This window comes from Astyanax mexicanus, chromosome 8 (genome assembly GCF_023375975.1).
Source record: "Astyanax mexicanus isolate ESR-SI-001 chromosome 8, AstMex3_surface, whole genome shotgun sequence".
NCBI classification, from domain to species: domain Eukaryota; kingdom Metazoa; phylum Chordata; class Actinopteri; order Characiformes; family Acestrorhamphidae; genus Astyanax; species Astyanax mexicanus.
Genome location: NC_064415.1, coordinates 18,663,449 through 18,681,934, shown reverse-complemented (window position 1 = coordinate 18,681,934; position 18,486 = coordinate 18,663,449). Strand labels below are relative to the sequence as shown.

General features: G+C 38.3%; 3 protein-coding genes across 3 annotated transcripts in view; 2 read left to right on the top strand and 1 right to left on the bottom strand.

Moving 5' to 3' along the window:
• Positions 1-18,486, bottom strand: part of slc16a13 (solute carrier family 16 member 13) — a 252,457-nt gene that overhangs the window by 56,841 nt on the left and 177,130 nt on the right. The window lies entirely within an intron of this gene.
• On the top strand, positions 7,056-8,948 carry si:ch73-335l21.4 (E3 ubiquitin-protein ligase-like). The gene is made up of 2 exons (XM_007242001.4): positions 7,056-7,606; positions 8,398-8,948. The coding sequence occupies exons 1-2, from the start codon at positions 7,174-7,176 to the stop codon at positions 8,454-8,456; spliced, it is 492 nt and encodes a 163-aa protein (XP_007242063.1). The 5' UTR covers positions 7,056-7,173; the 3' UTR covers positions 8,457-8,948.
• Positions 12,062-17,658, top strand: LOC103044291 (uncharacterized). Its single transcript, XM_022678466.2, has 3 exons — positions 12,062-12,197; positions 12,294-12,364; positions 14,385-17,658. Exons 1-3 carry the CDS (start codon positions 12,121-12,123, stop codon positions 17,297-17,299), a joined length of 3,063 nt encoding a protein of 1,020 aa, XP_022534187.2. The 5' UTR covers positions 12,062-12,120; the 3' UTR covers positions 17,300-17,658.

Below are 18,486 nucleotides of genomic sequence, written 5' to 3'. Positions count from 1 at the left end.
AACTGTAAATTTGTCATCAGGAATTAGTTTCAGATAAAACCATAAATGGCTTGACAACTCTTTTGTCTTTAACTGTGTGGATACTGGCAACTTAAATGCCTGCAGATGACTATATTTTTAAGAACACCAAGCTTTAAAATCAGCTCTTTCTGTTTAGAACTAATCACGAGACCAGATTAAGATAAAAAAAAATAATAATAAATTCCATTCATTTTTATTCTAAAATGTAAAAAAAAAACTATCACAATTTGCCCTCAAATAGCTCATCACTAAGGTTAGATAGCTCATCACTAATGATAGTTCTCTCCCCGGTAGCATTAGTATTTCAACGAGCTCATCTCTAAAGTTAGCTAGCTTGTCGCTAGCTTTAGTTCTCTACCTGGTAATATTTGAATTTTAGTTAGCTCATCGCTAAAGTTAGCTAGCTCATTGCTAACTTTAGTTCTCTCCCCAGTAACAGTAGTATTTTAGTTAGCTTGTCGCTAAGGTTAGTTAGCTAGTTTGCAATATCATCTCCTTGTGCGTCTTTATAGATGTCTGGAAAAATTAACCGTGGTCCCAGAGGTCACAAAGATTCAGATAAACAAAACTCCAGCGATCCGGTGAAAAAAACACATTTAACTTAACGTCGGACTGTTCAAAATGAAAAGTGTTCAATAATTGGATACTGAACAAAAGCGGGAGTAGCTTGTTTTTTCTCTGTTAGAAAGTTTCAGTTTCTTATGAACTTCACAGAAACACAGTCAAATAAACAGATTTTAAGAAGATAATTGCAAATTAACTCTATTTGTTAACTTGGGATGTCTGTGTTGGCAAGCTGAGAGATACAGACCCAGCATCCTAAAGAAATGGAAGCATGTGGACTGAGGTAGTAGAGATACATTACAGGATTTTACACAAATAGTAATAGTCTGTGTAATATGATGTTATGCAAATATATCCAATTCCATACTAATTACTAATACTAACCAGTTTTGAGTATTAAGTTTCAAAGTTGAGTATACTAAAATGTCCACAATGCATACTCGGAACAGGTCAGTTTTTTGTTACAATGGACAAGAATGAAAACAGAAAGGGCAGAGTTACTGACTTCCAGAATAATATTAGAAAAATATTATAATAATATAAATATCAGATATGTGTGGGAAATGCTTCAACATTGATTACATAACCTTTAAGAGTTAAATCTAGATTAAATTTCACTTGCAGACCAGTTCAGCACACTGATGACTGACCAGGGAATGGTTTTCCAAAACTCCATCTTAACTTAAGTGTCAAGAAAGTGTTTAAAGGTTTAATGAGGTGTGAATTTAATGTGAATTTTGTGCTAAGAGGCTTTAGGATAACCCAACCAGCACAATATAAGCCTCTGCATTTCAGATCTTAAATAAGAGGACAGGAATATGCTGTGTGTATATAGCTGTTTTGTTTTTGGTAAACAATTTTTAAATCAGTCTCAGTAAATCTAGATAGTCGGATAGCTCATTAACACTAAATTGTAAAAAAAAAAAAAAAAGAATCACATAAATATTAGGTTACCCCACCTTCACTACACACAGAGAGTATCCATGGAGGATAAAGAAACATGTCTAGTCATCATTGTGGCTATGGGCAGATACACTGTCATTTATATCACAGTCCCAGAATTCCAATGTACACACAGAGAGATAAATACAGACTTGCTAGGCTACCTCCTCTACAGTATAAACACTCCTGAAAGACAAACAATAACATTCATTAACTCAAAATTATACACACTGCTGAACAATTAAAACCCAAAGGTTGAAGAGTGAGTGAATAATTTTATAGACCATATGATCTTTAACAGTCTGATAACAGTCTGATAATCTGCTGCTGAACTTCCAGTGTAATTCTTATGTATCCATGGTGTTTCTTACCAAGCAATATCAAAACAAACACAGACTCTCAGCACAGCCCACATTACTGTGGCTGCTCAACAGGTTCTAGATTACCATAACTTTGCTGTTGATGCCTCTCAGGGGTGTTTTATAAAACTGGATTTCCGAAACCCAAAGTAAAGAGGAGTAACAGAAGAGACGTTTAGGGATTTTCCTATTGGAAAGTCCACACCTTTGGCATTAAGGGCTCATTACTTTTTGTTTCAAGAGTGCAAGAGTCCTTAGATGTGCCCTACAATGGAAAACTACACAGATAGCATGAAGAATCGTCTCAAGCTTGACTGATGTATGGCAGCATAAGTTCATTTTTGGCATCTGTCATGCAAAATTGTGTTGAGCACATGATGTGGGTGAATGTGGTACAAGTCAATCTGCACACTATACTTGGCAACCAGGATGTTGGTACAAGCAGCATGGGCCAATTCCTACACTATACTCAACAACCAGGGTCTTGGCACAAGAACAACACAAGGCTCAGTGTGTAGTATTCAGTCTGCTGATTTTTGATATATGGGGATTTATTTTGAGCAGGGGTCTCAAACTTGGGCCATTTGTGGTCCGCAGAATTATATTTTGTGGCCTGCTACTTGACATCCAATTTTAGTGTTAGTGCGGCACGCACGCAAGAAACACGCACCCTCTCCCCGTCCACCAGCACAACGCATCCTATTTATTTCAATGGAGAGAGCCGCCACATGCCGCCTTTGCATGCTGGGTTGCGTTGAACGCAGCCCTGCCCTCCAGCAAAAAAAGTTCAGCAGAACTCAACTTTATTCAAATGAGTTCGGCCGCCGCAATGCTTCCAGCCAGTCAGGGAACAGCAGGCTGCAACTTCACACACACATACGAGCCTCACACACACAGAACAGCTGCCTTTCAACCATGAGAGAGAAACTGAAAACGGCAAAATATGGATTTATAGAACTATATATCACAGTGAGGTTGATTAAAAATTATGACTTATGACTTATGACAACTTATGATCGACTACATCTGCTGCTTCATTAAATTCAAAAACATCGGGGCGCCGAGTGGTCCAGTGGTCTAAAGCGCTGCCACTATGAGCAGGAGGTCGCAGGTTCGAACCCCCGCTCATGCAGCTTTGCCATCAAGCTGTCGGCGCTCAGAGGGAGCAAAATTGGCCCTGCTCCCTCTGGGTGGGTAGATGGCGCTCTCTCCCCACATCACTCCTACGGTGATGTCCACAGCACAGGGCGTCTGTGAGCTGATGTACCGGAGCCGAGCTGCTGTGCTTTCCTCCAAGCGCGCTGGCTGCTCGGCAATGCTGCATCAGCAGCAGCTCGAAAAGAAGCCCGGTGGCTGACTTCACATGTATCGGAGGAAGCATGTGTTAGTCTTCACCCTCCTGGTGTGTTGGGGCATCACTAGTGATAGGGGGAGTCCTAGTGAGTGGGTTGGGTAATTGGCCGTGTAAATTGGGGAGAAAATGGGAAAAATTAGAAAAAATATAAAAAAAAAAAAAAATCAAAAACATCACGGATACGCCCACATGGCGAGCCAAGATATCCAGCATGGCAGAATACATTGAAGAAAGTGTAGTGCACATGTTTAGTGTGTCCTTGTCCTGATGCGGCCCAGCCTCAGACTCTACCTCCAGCGGCCCCCAGATAAGATGTTCCATCCTTGTTCAAAAGCTAAACGCAAGTAAAAACCATGTAAAAACAGGCCAATTCCAAAACCTCTCAACTGTTACATATGTAGCCATACATACATATATGCATACAGCACTGTAGTGAAACACCAGTGAGTACAGTCCACTAGTAAAAATGCTGAACACAAGTAATATATAGTAGCAAAATCAAACATTGCTGAATGTTAACACTAGCCATTAAGCAAAGTGGCTGTTGAGAGTATCTGTGCAGCAATGTGTGCATGTACACCAAAAGCGAAATAGAAGTCAGCAGGTGCTAGGCTAAAAGCATTCTCTAGGACCATCTCTTCAGCTGGTAAACCAAGCACCATAACCAATAAGATGCAGAGAAAGTACAGCAACACTTACAATGCATGTAAACACATTTTTTGTATCCAAAGTGCAGTTTTGCACATTTACAGTGTGGTTATTCTAAAAAAAAAAAAAATTATAATTAATATGTACCCTCACATATTTACTGCACATAGAGTTTCAAATGAGGAACATTATGTAAACAATGCCCAAATAGACTCTGTTTGTTGTCTTTGGTTTGCTTGACGACTAACTTCATTCCTGCTTGATGGAGGACACGCCTGTCAGTGACTCATCTGCTGCTGCACGGGCGGTGGTGGGAGATTTTATCACTTGCAGTATGCACGCAGGGTAGGACTCTAAAAGGATTTTTTTTTATATATCCACATTTCTTATGCTATTTTAATATATATTAGACTAGGCTGTGGTATGTTAAGTAGATCAAGGTGCCATGAACCAGACATATTTTACAACAACCCAAAAAATAAAAGGAAAACATGTTGTGTCTGAGACTTTGCCCTATTTGCTATTTTTTGCATGTGAAATCCAGCTGCCTATATAGACTTAACGTTACATAACTAAGCTCACTGTTGTACAGCAGCTGTGTGCAAACCTTCAACCTAACAATGCAATGGATTATGGGTATTTGATGTCCAATAGCGCACATCATTTGATTTTATAAAGTGAACTGAAAACCACTACAAAATGGTGGTAAGAGAGTTTTGGACATAGCTATAGTGTTTTATTCACTGGCCAATAAAAGCAATAGGATTTTGTGATATCACCATCAAACTGGTATTTATTTTCTAAAATTCATCCTACAGCAGATTACACTGTGTTTCAGTCCGTGCTACAACCAATCAGAACACAGTGTGCATAATAGAGAGAATCAAGTCTAAAGATATATTTGTAAAATAACCCATTTAATCATATACGCCTGTGTTTTGAAGTGGTGGGTGAGTAGTCACATTTACTCACATTTGATGTTTTTCTTAATGCATTTCTTTTCTCTGTGAAGCACTGACACCCTGTATAGGGGGATTCCTGACTTGCATCCAGTGATTCCAGGCAGGCTCTGGATTGATCAGAAACAGATAAGAAAGTGGATGATGAATGGATGGAATCATAATATTTTCAGGAAATAAGCCAACTTCTTGTATTTCAGGGTTTTTTTGCTTAGTTTCATTATGGCTGTGACAACGTCTGTACTGCCCTGACCTCTGACTTGTGTTTTTTATCACTTTATTTTTCAGAAAGAAACAGATAAGCCTTAAGAAGTTTACCTATTCTTAATGCCAAACTCAGTATCACTATCAGAACCAGCAAAACCAAGCTGACTGCCTAAAGGTCAACCAAAATCATATGCTGTATACACTAACTACCCACATAGATTATCTGATATCAGAAACAAGTGATCAGAGTGATTACACTTACTGTGCACATGCTCAGTAAGACTGTTTTCTTGCTAACAAAAAAATATCCACATTCAAAACTCCTAGAGAAAAATGATCACTAAAAGTGTTTCTGAGATAAAAATGTAACTTTTCTATCAGATGTTAATTTAAATTCATTTTTACACTACCTTTGAAATATTTTTTTGCATTATAATTTGATGGCCTACACTCTTTATTGTCATGTAATGTAAAATAAGAAATCCCCAAAACAGCAACTTTACAGGATAGATAAAACCTTCTTAACTTTTAGTTGAAGTAAATATAAAAGAGTTTATTTCAGGTTATTTAGCAGATTTTTTCTGGTCCATTAATTAAACAAATTACACAGTTTAAGGGACAGTTTGTGAGTTCAATGATGTACTAAAATTACAAAAAAAATGTCTTGTTTTGTATTGGACAGAATAGATCGACACAATAACATGAATGAAAAATACTCTAATAATTTAATTGATTTCTTATGTATATTTTAGATATTTTACAACCATCCCTGTACACTGGGAAGGTTGTAGCAGTGGAGTGACTGTATTTAAATTGCTTTTGCAACCTGTACATATTTCATAAAACCACTTACATACATTGTTTCAGTAGTAGCTATATAAAAGTGTATAATATAGCAAATTGCACTTTATTGGTGTAAATGTTTTTTGATTTATTTGGGAAAAAAATCACAAAAAAGTGTTACAACCATTCCTAATCTCCCCTACTGCATGCTGTGTTTGGTGTTACAAATAAATACTAAAACTTTAATACTAACATTACAGTCTGTTAAAGGCAGAGATGTATATAGTAATGTAAAGCCTACCTCTGATTAGCTCTATTTGGTGTCCCACTGAACTACTTAAACTTATCTGACTATAAATTACTATAAATGTTTTGTCTTTTTTTTTTTCATCTTAAATAGCTCCGAGACGTTTACTTTTACACTGGTAATCTTCATTGCCCCCTTCATACCTCATGTGGTTATCTGATATACTGTCTGTTCTGAAATTGGAAAAAAAATTACAAAGAGGTTGGCAACCTCTTCTTTACTATTTTAACCAATTACCACATTTGTCCTTAAACTGAGTTATTCTTGAGGGCCTCTATCTATATTTATTTAACTAATTGATCATATTGTGTGCCATACTCATACTTTCATTATTATTACTAATGTATTTTTAGTATTAGAGTATCTACTCAAATTTGTATTTGTATTTTATTTCATTGTTTAGCTTACAATGCTACTTATCTTCTGTCTTTTTTTGTATTCTCATTAGATCAACATGGGCGGGGAGGGGTTTGTAGTAAATGATGTTTACGGAAAAATGGATGTTAACATTGTTTTTTGTTATTATATGTACTGTAACTTTATATAATGTCTAATAAAAATGTCTGGGTCTCTAGTACTTTATACATTTATACATGTCTGTTTAAAGGTTTTATAATTTCATGCTTTACCAATAGGGGCCTTTAATTGTCTACCCCTTGCCTCTTGTTAATGTTGTTATAAGCTGGTGTATGTTGGTAAAATCACAGCAGTAGAGTCTGAAGCTGGAAATCCCCTTTCTTTTTTTACAGCAGTCAGAAGTTGGGTGAAGTAACCCTGCTTTAATATGAACGTGGATTCAGACACACACACACCCACCCACACCCCTGGAGTTTCGCCAAAACCCGGGTGACGTCAGCCTCGCTGTTTGCTCGGAGTTGCTAGTAAACCCGGAGGAAGCTCCTCCCCGAAAACACGGAGAGCACCGCGCTTCTTTATAAAGGAGCCGCGGCGGCGCGAGCCTCCAGAGCGTCTTCGCGTGAGTCCGCGGAGTTTATTATTGAGATTCACTGAGACCTAACCACCCTCACCATGCTGATGTCTGAGCCGGAGCTGGAGTGCGGGATCTGCTACCGCAGCTATAACTCTGGCCGCCGCGCCCCGCGGCAGCTCGGCTGTAAGCACCGCTTCTGCGAGGCGTGTCTGCTCCGACAGGGCTCCTCCGCGCGGCCCGCCGGGGAAAGCGACTCTCAGCCCGGCATCGTGTGCGCGCTGTGCCGCCACCACACCGCGCTGACGGAGGCGGGGCTGAAGGAGAGCCTGCCGCTGGATGAGGAGCTCCTGGAGCGGCTGAGGGCTGCGGGGAGCCTGGACGCGGCTGAGGAGGATGAGGAGGATGAAGAGCCAGAACCTGAGGGTGATGGTCAGAGTAAAGAGGAGGAGAGACTGCCCAGGACCAGGAAAGCGCGCGTGCTGAGAGCTATGAAGAAGTTCTACAATAAAGTTACAGGACGAGATAGAGAAGGTAAGCTTTGGTATTTTTTGTATATACCTCAATTTAAAAACAAGGGAACGTTTTGTATATTATTTTTTAAGAACCTAGAAGACATTTTTATGTGGTGTTTAACTAAATGGAACATAGGCTAGGTGGCCTTCATTTGGGCTTCCCAACAAAAAGGCTCCATCCTTACAACCTAGATAGGGTCAAAATCAATTAATCAATCATCCTTTATTTAAACTCTTGAATACATTGAGGGTGACATTCATTTACAGTGTAGTTGAGCCAATACATAAAGTAGAAATTGTCAAAAAAAAAAAAGTTAAAGAATAAGGATCATAGGTTAACACAAGAGGCAACAACAGAGAAATAGATAAAACTAACTTAACACAAGAAATAGTAAAATATAAATAAGTCGCCAACTATAAAACAATAAAAAGAATGATAAAGAGATGGTAAAAAAATCAGCTAAAACAGTGGCAGGCTGTCTAAAATGAGTTCTTTTAGAAACTAAAAGAACTAAGTTTTACAATTTATAGTTGCTGTAGAGAATTCCAGCTCAGTGGTGCTCTGTAGCTAAAAGCAGATTTTTCTCAGTTCAGTAAAAATTCTTGGTACCTGAAAGGTGATCCAATCACTGGAGCGAGTTATTTTCAATAACATGGACCCCATAGACACAATTTCAGGCAGCTACCTATACAGGCTCCACATGGTCATGTTTTCTGGGAAAATGTACATATGAGTATGTTAACTGTTAACATTGGCGATAACAACCTGAGCTTTATCATTAACACCCTGTTGTTTTTGTTTTTCTCCAGGCTGTATTACAGATGCTGAAATGAGGGACCTGGCGATGATGGCCTGCTACATGATCTAAATGATGCGATGGAATCCACACAACCAAATATCCAGTGTTATCCATCATTTCTCTAAGCATGGATTCACATCAAACCAAGACATCAAGGCCAGACAGACTGATCTTGACCTTCAAAGGCACTTTATACCAGCATTCAAGCTCCAGAGGAGACTCTTGAGGTGGACAAGCACAAAGTGACCGACTGTAGTGATCCATCAACATAACTGATGCTAAACTGCTGGGCAACTTTTTTACAGACCATCCTGCAGCCAGTATTTTCCACATTGTTTTACTGTGGACATGATGATAAATGTAGCACTGTGATACACTGCCACTGTATCTCATATGTTAAACTGTATAATTTGACAGGATGAATTTTTGCACATGTTGTGAAATGTTTTTGGTGCTCTTAATTTATTACAGTATTTACTGTATTTATTAATTTTATATCTGAAAGTGTATGCAGATGATCACTTAAATACTTAATAAAGTGTTTATTTTGTATTTGTCAAATCAAGTCATTTTCTAATTTATTTGTCATGTTTTACAATTGATATAGCAAAACGACTTCACCAAAATCTAGTAAAAAAAAAAAAAGAATATGTATACAAAAAAACCCTTTTGAGCAAGTGAAAGGCAAAAGTGGACAGGAAATCATTATTAAAAGGTGGAAAAAGAAATAATGGGAGGAATCAAGACTCAAAAGTGAACTTTTCTTCAAAATCACTTATAACATCTTGATTTCAAACGTCATAATACCTCCAAGCAAGTCTGTTATGATCAGGTGTAATAATAATTTTAGGAGTGATTGTATGAGAATAATTGTATAAGATGAGTTTTGGGGCTTTAAAATGTTGTCCTTTACAAAGATTTACAGCAGTACTGCAAAATTTCTATAATGCTGTAAATGTAGCATCTAGCAGTCATTTCTATATACACTATGGAAGTATGGACACCTACACAAACTTTTATGACCTATTTTAAAACTATAGTGATTAATATGGATTTGGTCCCTCTTTGCGGCTCTAACAGGTTTGTAGCTCAGTGATTGTGTTATCAGAGAGTGAGTGTTTGGAGCGATAGAGTGTTTGTGACTTGCAGGCACGTTTTCCAGAAATCTGCCTTCTGTAGAAATGACCTTATCATCAGGGTAAGAGTCCTTCATTGATGCAAGCAAAGTAAGATTAAGTACTCTGTGAGAGTGTAAGCTATTATATACATTTATTATTCCCTCAGCCTAGGATGATGCTTTAATTATTCAATATTGCTATTTTTAGTAATATATTAATCTTACATTTGCATCATAGATGAGAATGCTTAGAATGAGCATCCTTAAAATATTGCCATTAGGTGAAAAGATCTCACCAGTAACTAGCCTGATAAAGCAGATGGACTTCTGCAGAAAGCATGCGGCCTAGTTTTGTTCAACTGCCAAACCACTGCAAGTTTAATTGGGGTTAAATAAATAAATAATGTTGTTTCATGTTTCAGCACGCCTGACCTGACCTCTGATGTAAACCAGTATTTCCCAACCCTGGTCCTGGAGACCCTATATGCCCTCCTGCACTTTATGGTGTTTTCTCTGCTCCCAACACCTCATCCAACAAGACAGCCAATTAACAGTCCAATAATCAGTTATTCAGTGTTTTAAATTAGACCTTTAGTTTAGGATGGGAAATTCCAGGACCAAAGTTGGACACACCTGGGACAGGCCTGCCCAAAACTTCAGGTGCTTACCTACCAAGGATGTGTCTAAACAGATGAATCATACACTTTTCCCTGTCTGCTGCCCCTTAGTTGTGTCTGACTAGGCAGCTATGTGGATTAGAAGCAGCTCCAGAGACTTTCTTTTGCTGGTTAATTTATCTCAGCAATATGAGTGTTTTTGCCTGGAAAAATGAACTCATATGATTTCTCATTTTTAGGTTGTATCCTGAGCCAAGCTGTAGAACAAAGTTAAGTTCCACATTTCTCCTCAGCCATTATGTGTATTTGTTAGTTCCATCAGCAGCTCACCTGATTTAAAATCAGTAAGATTTGATTTACCAAAACAGGAGGATGTTTCAAGAAAAACAGAGCTGTAAAAGCACTGCTTTTGGTAAATTAACTGTTTATATTTATTGTAGTGCTAGTGTTTTACTGAGCGTATAAACACTTACTTTACAAATAAGACACTTGTTCTTTACTTAAAATTCCCACAGGTGCCTAAAACAACAATACTGTATATCTGTAAATACGTTGCACTGACTTGTTTGGTGAAAAATAAGAAATTACAACATCATGTGTGTGTGTATCTGCAAATATGTTATTGCATGTAAACAACTTTTCTACAATTTGAACTATTTTATTATTATGGTAGGGCTTTACTAAAGTAAAAAGTTAAAAACGCTGCCTCCAGAAATCCCAAAAGTACTTCCTTTTTGAGTGACGTCACTGTGGCCAGGCCCACAAGGGAGCTTATAATGAGCGTTGGGATTGGCTCAGTTTATCACTAGCCAACATCCTATTGAAAAGGAACAGCTGTTCCATTTGCCCAAATACTATAGCTCCTACTCTCCATTACTCCTCCTCCTCTCCTTGATTCCTCCACTTTTTTCTGGAGGAGTAGAAAAGAAGGAGGATGAGAGAAGGAGTAGCAAAAGTTTATGGATGCAGCCAATGTGCTTTTATTAACAGGAAATGAACCTAAGGTCAAAAGTTCAATGTGTGCTGCTCCCGTTTAGATCGCCTGTGTTGGCTTTGTCAGTGCATTTATTTACACATTATTTTATTCACACTAAAAAAATAGACCAATTGATACTTCTGCTAGTCCTGCTGGAAAATGAAATCTGCATCTCCATAAAAGTTAGTCAGGAGAGGGAAGCTGATAAGATTTTCTGGTAGACACTGCATGAACTTTGGACTTCATATAACACAGTGGACCAACACCACATGATTCTAAAAACCGTTACTGACCATCAGTTAGGTTTGCATTTCGTTTGGAAATCAAGGGAGCAGAGTCTGCAGGAAGAGTGGAGAGACACACAGTTCAAGCTGCTTGAGGTCTAGTGTGAAGTTTCCACAATCAGTGATGGTTTGGAAAGACATGACATCTGCTGGTGTTGATCCACTGTGTTTTATCAAGTTCAAAGTCAGTGCAGTGTTTTCCCAGAAACTCGTACAGCACTTCATACTTTTTTGGAGATTTTGATTATTTCATTTTCCAGCAGGACATGGCACACTGCCCACACTGCCAAAAGTACCAATTGGTCTTGATATTTAAATTTTCTGACACATTGATTTTTGAGTTTTGTCATTGGCTGTAAGCCATAATCTTCAACAATAAAAGACACAACCATTTAAAATAGCTCACTCTGTGTGTAATACATTAATATGATAATATTTCACATTTTGAACTGATTTACTGAAATAAAGTAACTTTTTAATAATATATTTATTTTTTTAAATGCACTAGTATATGCTATGAAGTGTAGCATCAGCACCCCAAGCCCCTCCCTGGCGCCGCCCATATGTATGCACAGTTGGAGGTAATTTGTGGGAGGTGGGAATGTGAAGTGTGCAGCCTAAAATCCACTTAGTAGTTTAATGACGTAGCTTAGTTGCTTTCTTAAGTGATATCAAGGCTCACGCATTTGGGACGGAGCCCATTTCCTGTAGCCGTTCACTCCTATCCTCCAGTACCGCTATGGTGTTTGGATGGCCTGCTTGTTTGTTATACGTTGCTGTCTGCAGGTTCACAATGCCTCTGGGGTTTCACCTTAGGCAAGTTCTGCTTCTTATTACTCCTTAACTGCGTTTATGTGGATAAACAATGAGTGTTTTATGACGGTGTTGGACTAATGTTCCTGTTTCTCACAGACTGGCTCTGCTTTACTTCACTTTGCTTGCTCTTGCTGAGGGGCAACATTTGCCAGCAACGCCACCAACAGGTATGTTCTGAAAATGGTGATTTTAGAGTTAGAGGGTGAACTAGTGTATGCTTAATCATTAACGCAAAAAATCATTATACTACATGCTTTAAGGCTCTAAACTAATGCTGTTCATCACTACACGACTTTAATAATACTCTGAAAAGACTTTTAACAGACTGAAGTCTGACACCCTCTCAAATCTAAACATAATTCAGACGTTTTACTCACATACTAAGATTTTACAAAGACCATCATGCTTCTGGTGGAGTTTACATACAATACCATTTTATATATTAAGTTACGTTAAGTAGGTAATGTGCATATCAATACTGTGATTTATCAGAGACTCACAACTTTTATCCCCATCAACAGTTTATTTTTCTGCCACACTGTTGGTTCTTGATATTTTTGTAATAGAATACATTGTGTGTTCAACTCTGCCTATAAGCTTCTTTCCCCCCTTTTTTTTGCTACAACCTTGTATAGCAAAGAATCACAGTTTAATTGTTCTACATTTGCCTTTGTTTTAGATAGAATTACTGCAATAAAGAACATCATTTTTGAAAAATGTGTATTTATTTAACTTAAATAAAGAATCAACAATAACACATTAAGGAAAAAAACATATATTGAAACATAGATACATTAAAGTGTTACCTGTGTTTAAAATACAGTATATATTAAAGTAGGAACCATAAAAGGTGTATTAACTGCAAAATGTTATCTTTTTCAAATCAATTGTAAACAGTCATGTTAAATATTGCCTTGCTCTCCTATTGGCTGTTGGCATTGTTCATGTCACTATTTGCGTGAGGCAAGTATAATATTATACTACAGGAATATTAAACATGCAACATGCATTTTTTTGCAAGTCAAGAGCTGGTTACCCAGCTTAGTTAACAAAATATGGTATTTCTAGATGATCAGCTTTTCAACCACTTTAAACATCCAAGCTTAAAGCAGCTTAGACCAGTTAAAACCAGCCAGCAGATGTTAACCTATAGTTGGTCAAGCTTGGTCATAGTGGTTGTATTCGCTTGGTTGGGTGGATCATTTTTGTAGACCAGCTAAACCATCAAATTCAAAAGCAAACATAATGCATACTGGTCAAAATGCTGTTTTAGCATATATTTCTGGAGACACATTGTGAGATTAGCTGTATTGAAAAACAAACAAATGTGGGCATGAGTTTGATTAATCTGCTTTGACCATACTTTGGTCAATAAATAAATTGGCAATTATATGAGGCTGAAAAAGCAAATGTCCACTCGAAATAAACTCAAAATACCAGACAGTTTAAGTTTAGCTTTTTTTTTTAAATCATTTTAAATTCACATTTTAGGTGCCAGAAAATAGGACAATGGTCACACAAAGCATAAAGGGGCTGTTTAATGTGTGGCAGCAGTGGCAAACCTAATTGAGATAAATGGTTGTAAATATCTGACCATGTTAACACTTAGTTTGGAGACTGAATATTGGACAATTGCAATTCCAATTGTTGACTACTTTAATTAAAATTGTGCTACTAATGAACCCCAGAGTTCAGAATCCAGGTGGCTACCATGGAAACCAACAGTTATAAAATAGTATGGTAGAAGTAGTATGGCGCAGTTTATTAATCATTCTCTCTTTGTGTTTCATTCAGTCAGCTGTACAAATGTACAATGCCCAATGTACAACATGCAGCATAATGCATTGGACAATGCTGACCATGATAACATATTTTGGTTGTATTTGCCATAAAACACTGGTAAATCATTAACCAGCCAGATGTACATACGTTTTTGAAAACATTTGGGCTACTTAAAAATTTAGGAATGTTTAACTGGAAAGGAGTGTAAGTGATGTAAATGGAAGGGGTTCTGCTTTCTGAGTTTGGGTACTTTTTGGTCTGCCCTTGCTAAAATGTAAATTTGGTTCTGCTGGGTTTCTGTATTATTGGAGCTTAGTGAAGTTTATGCAATTGATTGTGAAGTACTTGCTGTAATGCTTGTGTGTGTGTACATACAATCTAAGTATGTCATCTTTTTTCCATCAGACAGTAGCATGGAACCCGTCAATGAAGACAAGACTGCGAATGAAGATTCAAAAAATATGGATAATCTTCCTAATGTTTACCGCTACCACTTTTCTGAGAGAACTGCTTTCAAAAATTTGTCTGCAAGTATCACTGCTGATTCTGTTCAGAGCGAAAGGCCCTTAAGTAGACCCATTACCTCCCCCACCTCCTCAAAACATGTGTTGAAATTTGTCTATCCTTATCCACTCTCAGGTGGTACAACCTCTTCAAGAAGTGCAAAATGGATACTGAGCAACAGCAGTTACACGGCGCAAAGATTTGGCCCAGTTGAAGGTGGTCATAGTGTGGGTCCAAACTATTCAAACCAGGACCAAAACAAGGGTCATCTAACTGGTTTGAATCCCCTGCCTGGCAACCAGACTAATGGGGGCAGTCAGCATAGTGGAAGGGTGTTGGCTAAAAGTACCATACAAGTAAATGAAAGAGGTTCTATTGTAAGAGGTATTTGGCATCGGATCAAGCTGCCAGAAAGTGTGTCATCGCCACTGGTTAAAACGCAGCCAATCGCCATCAATCGTTATCCTGATGGGCATTTGGAGGTTCCAACACCATTACTTCAAAACACTTGGAGGCCATATTCAAAAATTATATCAAATGTTCAGGCCACCAGTGGAACCCATTCAGTAGAGCAAGTACAAACTGATGCGGGCACCACACATCAAGACCAAGCCACTAATTCTAAACCTGTAACCCTTGTAAGGGTTAAGCCCGGGCATGCATCGGAGGTACATCGTCTATTTGGGAACACAAACAAAAATATCCACAATCAGGATACAAAAGGTCAGGATCAGTTTCAGGACGTACGCAGGACAAGCAAATCCGATCCTATTGTCACACGCTTGCCCACCTCAAGCTCTGCCACTAGCAGAGCAGTATTTTATCATCCGCATCTCAAATCAACTGATAGCAGTGTTGTCCAATCCCACACGAATTTGGAATTGAGCCAGAGTAAGCCTAATAGTGCAAGTGCAGCAAGCCAAACAGTGGGTAGTACAGTCAGTACCTCTTCAGCTTCCCAACCAGCTTGGAGGTACCTGAATGGGCCAAAAATGGATGGTGATGATGCAAAGTTCCTTGGCCGCAGTCCAGTGACTGTCAGTTCTTCAAAGCACATGAATCAGCCAAATGTAGAAAAACTAGATGTCCTAGAGAATGCTCAAAAAACAGGAACAGTACAGTGGCTGGTCGTTAAGCCCAACCCTGCATCCAACAGCGCACGGGCAGCTGTCTATGACAGCATCCATCTTTCACCTAGAACACAAAGTAGCTCCCTAAGTAAACAAAATAAAGCAGATGTCACAGGTTCACCAAATTCCCGTGCAGACAGAGAGTTTAAATTTTCCTCTCAACTCTTCTCAGCAGGCTCTATAGATCGTAGCGTTCAATCTCATGAAGTAAACCCTTTCCAGTTAGCCCCAACCAGTAGATCTCAGAGGTTCCCGACATTTGACAATTATCAGACTGGCTATCAGACTTCCCATTCTCCCAGTTCTTTCAATTTCAAGGATACGAGAGACTCCTTGGGTTGGAAACCACGAGCACTGCCACCATCTCATTCAGTAGGAGGCCCCTCTGATAAACAGCTGTACCCTCCAACTGATCATAGCCAGTACAAGATGAAAGTCCAAGCAAATTTACACTTAAAGAAAAGTTTTGAAAATCCTAGTCAGACAAATTTAAGTATTTTCTTTCGGCCAAATACATTGCATGACCTGCGTATCAAGGAACATAGCGAAACAAGCACAAAGCAACCAGTTACCTCTAGTAGATTCCAGCAAAATACTGAAGTTTCTTCCATTAGTGGATCAGCTGTGCTTGCAAATGGTTCTGACCAAAGTATCGAGAATTACCTGTCCAGAAACTCTAGCGAGATTTCCAAATTGACTGCCATTGATGCTGGAAAAATATCTAGCTTGCCTATTAGTGCAGTAAATTCCTCATCACCTGAAAATGGTACAGGAGATGTCCAGACTTCAACTGGCAATATCTACTCTGTTAATGAATCTACAGGACAAAACGAGACACCTTCTTCCAGTTCTAGACCACAAACGGCCACTGAAGACAAGAACGTGTCTGTTTCAGAGTCCATCTCAGCAAATGTTGAGTCCATCACACCTCAAAATGGGATTAGACACATTCAAGCTAAGATGATGTCTGGTCTACCATTTCCAAAGGAGGCTCTTCCGATAAATCCAGCAGAGAAACATCAACAAGAGGATGAAGATCAAACTAAAGCAGTCCAACAGTTGAGCAGACTTATGAATGCTACACAGAGTTCTCGGCCAACTAGTAGAGTGGTTGTGGTTGCTAAACATGTTAAAGTCAATCATAAGTCCCCAAACACCTATGAGAAATCCCAGCTACCTATATACAGGTCTGCTATTATTCGCAAAAAGTCTACGAACAGACTGTTGGCTAATGTGTCAAAAGATGAGACAAGACCTGAAAACTATGGGACAGTGAATGTAAGTGCTGAGTTAGAAGTCCAAACTGAAAGTTCACCAGCAGAAACCAAAATGGATCCCAGCTATTCGGACCTAAAGAGTACCAACATCTCAACAAACAACAACCCTGTCCAAAGTACAGATTCCCAACAAAGCCTCAATTCCACTCAGAGTAAATTTAAACAAATAAAACCACTATCAATTAAATATTTAGATGTTGCAAGCAGTGCCTCTATTAGTATTCATTCTGGACCAATGATAAATGGAACAGAGCACCACAGCAATTCTAGTACTCTTCCCACATCAACATTGGTACCAACTACAACCGAACCAATCTCTGCTACTGTGATAAATGATGTTACTGAAGCCACTCATCTTATAGAAGATGGAATTGAACCTACAACTTCTGTTCTTCATTCCTTCCCCTAAAGGACACTGAGTTCAAAAGACAAAGCTAGACTATCTTGGAGGATCATCTTGTTTTGCCATCAAGAATGAACACAACCATTATAGTTATTGAGAGTTTATGTGAGAGATGGTAGATATGTGCTCACCTTGGTCATTTTCAATGTCTGAAGTGTCTGTACTGGTCCAATAATAATTAGGTTGAAATCAGAGCTGGTTAAATCTTGATGTAGTGGAACTGCAAGAAGAAGCTTGACGGGAATGTCCATTGTTTGTGAACTGGAGCACATGTTCTCTAGGGACACCTAGAGTTGTTGTATGATATTGTACTGAGCCAGAATTAAAAGTGACCAACAAATTGCGTATTTATTCTCTTTTGTAACACTGTGAGAGGAAGGTTTCTGTCAGCAGCTAATTTATCCAGGTAACAATTTAAGATTTGAGTCTAGTTTTGTGATTGTTATCTTAGTACCTTAAAAAAATCTAGTATGTTCCATAGTCCTTAAATGAGAATTTAATTTACCCTTAGGCTGTTTGTTCAGACTGCAGGCAAATCTGATCACATCAGTTAAACTGTTTGTGTGCACTGATATTTGCAAGTGATCAGATTGAATTTGCATGTCCAGGTATCACATACACTCATTTGCATAACTATGTAGCCACACTGTTGACTTCTAACACTCTGAGTTTAACACGGCTTATGTTGGACATTTTAAAATCCAGCTTGGATTTCCAGAACTAAGAGACCTTCAGTTTCTGAATCGGTTTCTCAGATCTTGCTATTTATAAGTATGTGTTAAAATGTGAGTAAAATGAACATTGTTGTTTTATTCTATAAACTACAGACAACATTTCTCTCAAATTCCAAATGAAAATATTGTAATTTAGAGCATTTGTTTGGAGAAAATGAGAAATAGCTGAAATAAAAAAATGCAGAGCTTTCAGACCTTAAATAATGCAAAGAAAACAAGATCATATTCATAAAGTTTTAAGAGTTCAGAAATCAATATTTGGTAGAATAACCCTGGTTTTAAATCACAATTTTTATGCATCTTAGCATCATGCTCTCCTCCACCAGTCTTATTCTGGTGCAAAAATGTAGGCAGTTCAGTTTGATTTGATGGCTTGCGATCATCCTTCTTCCTCATGATTATGTTCCAGAGTTTTTTTAATTTGGTAAAATCAAAGAAACTCATATTTTTTAAGTCTCT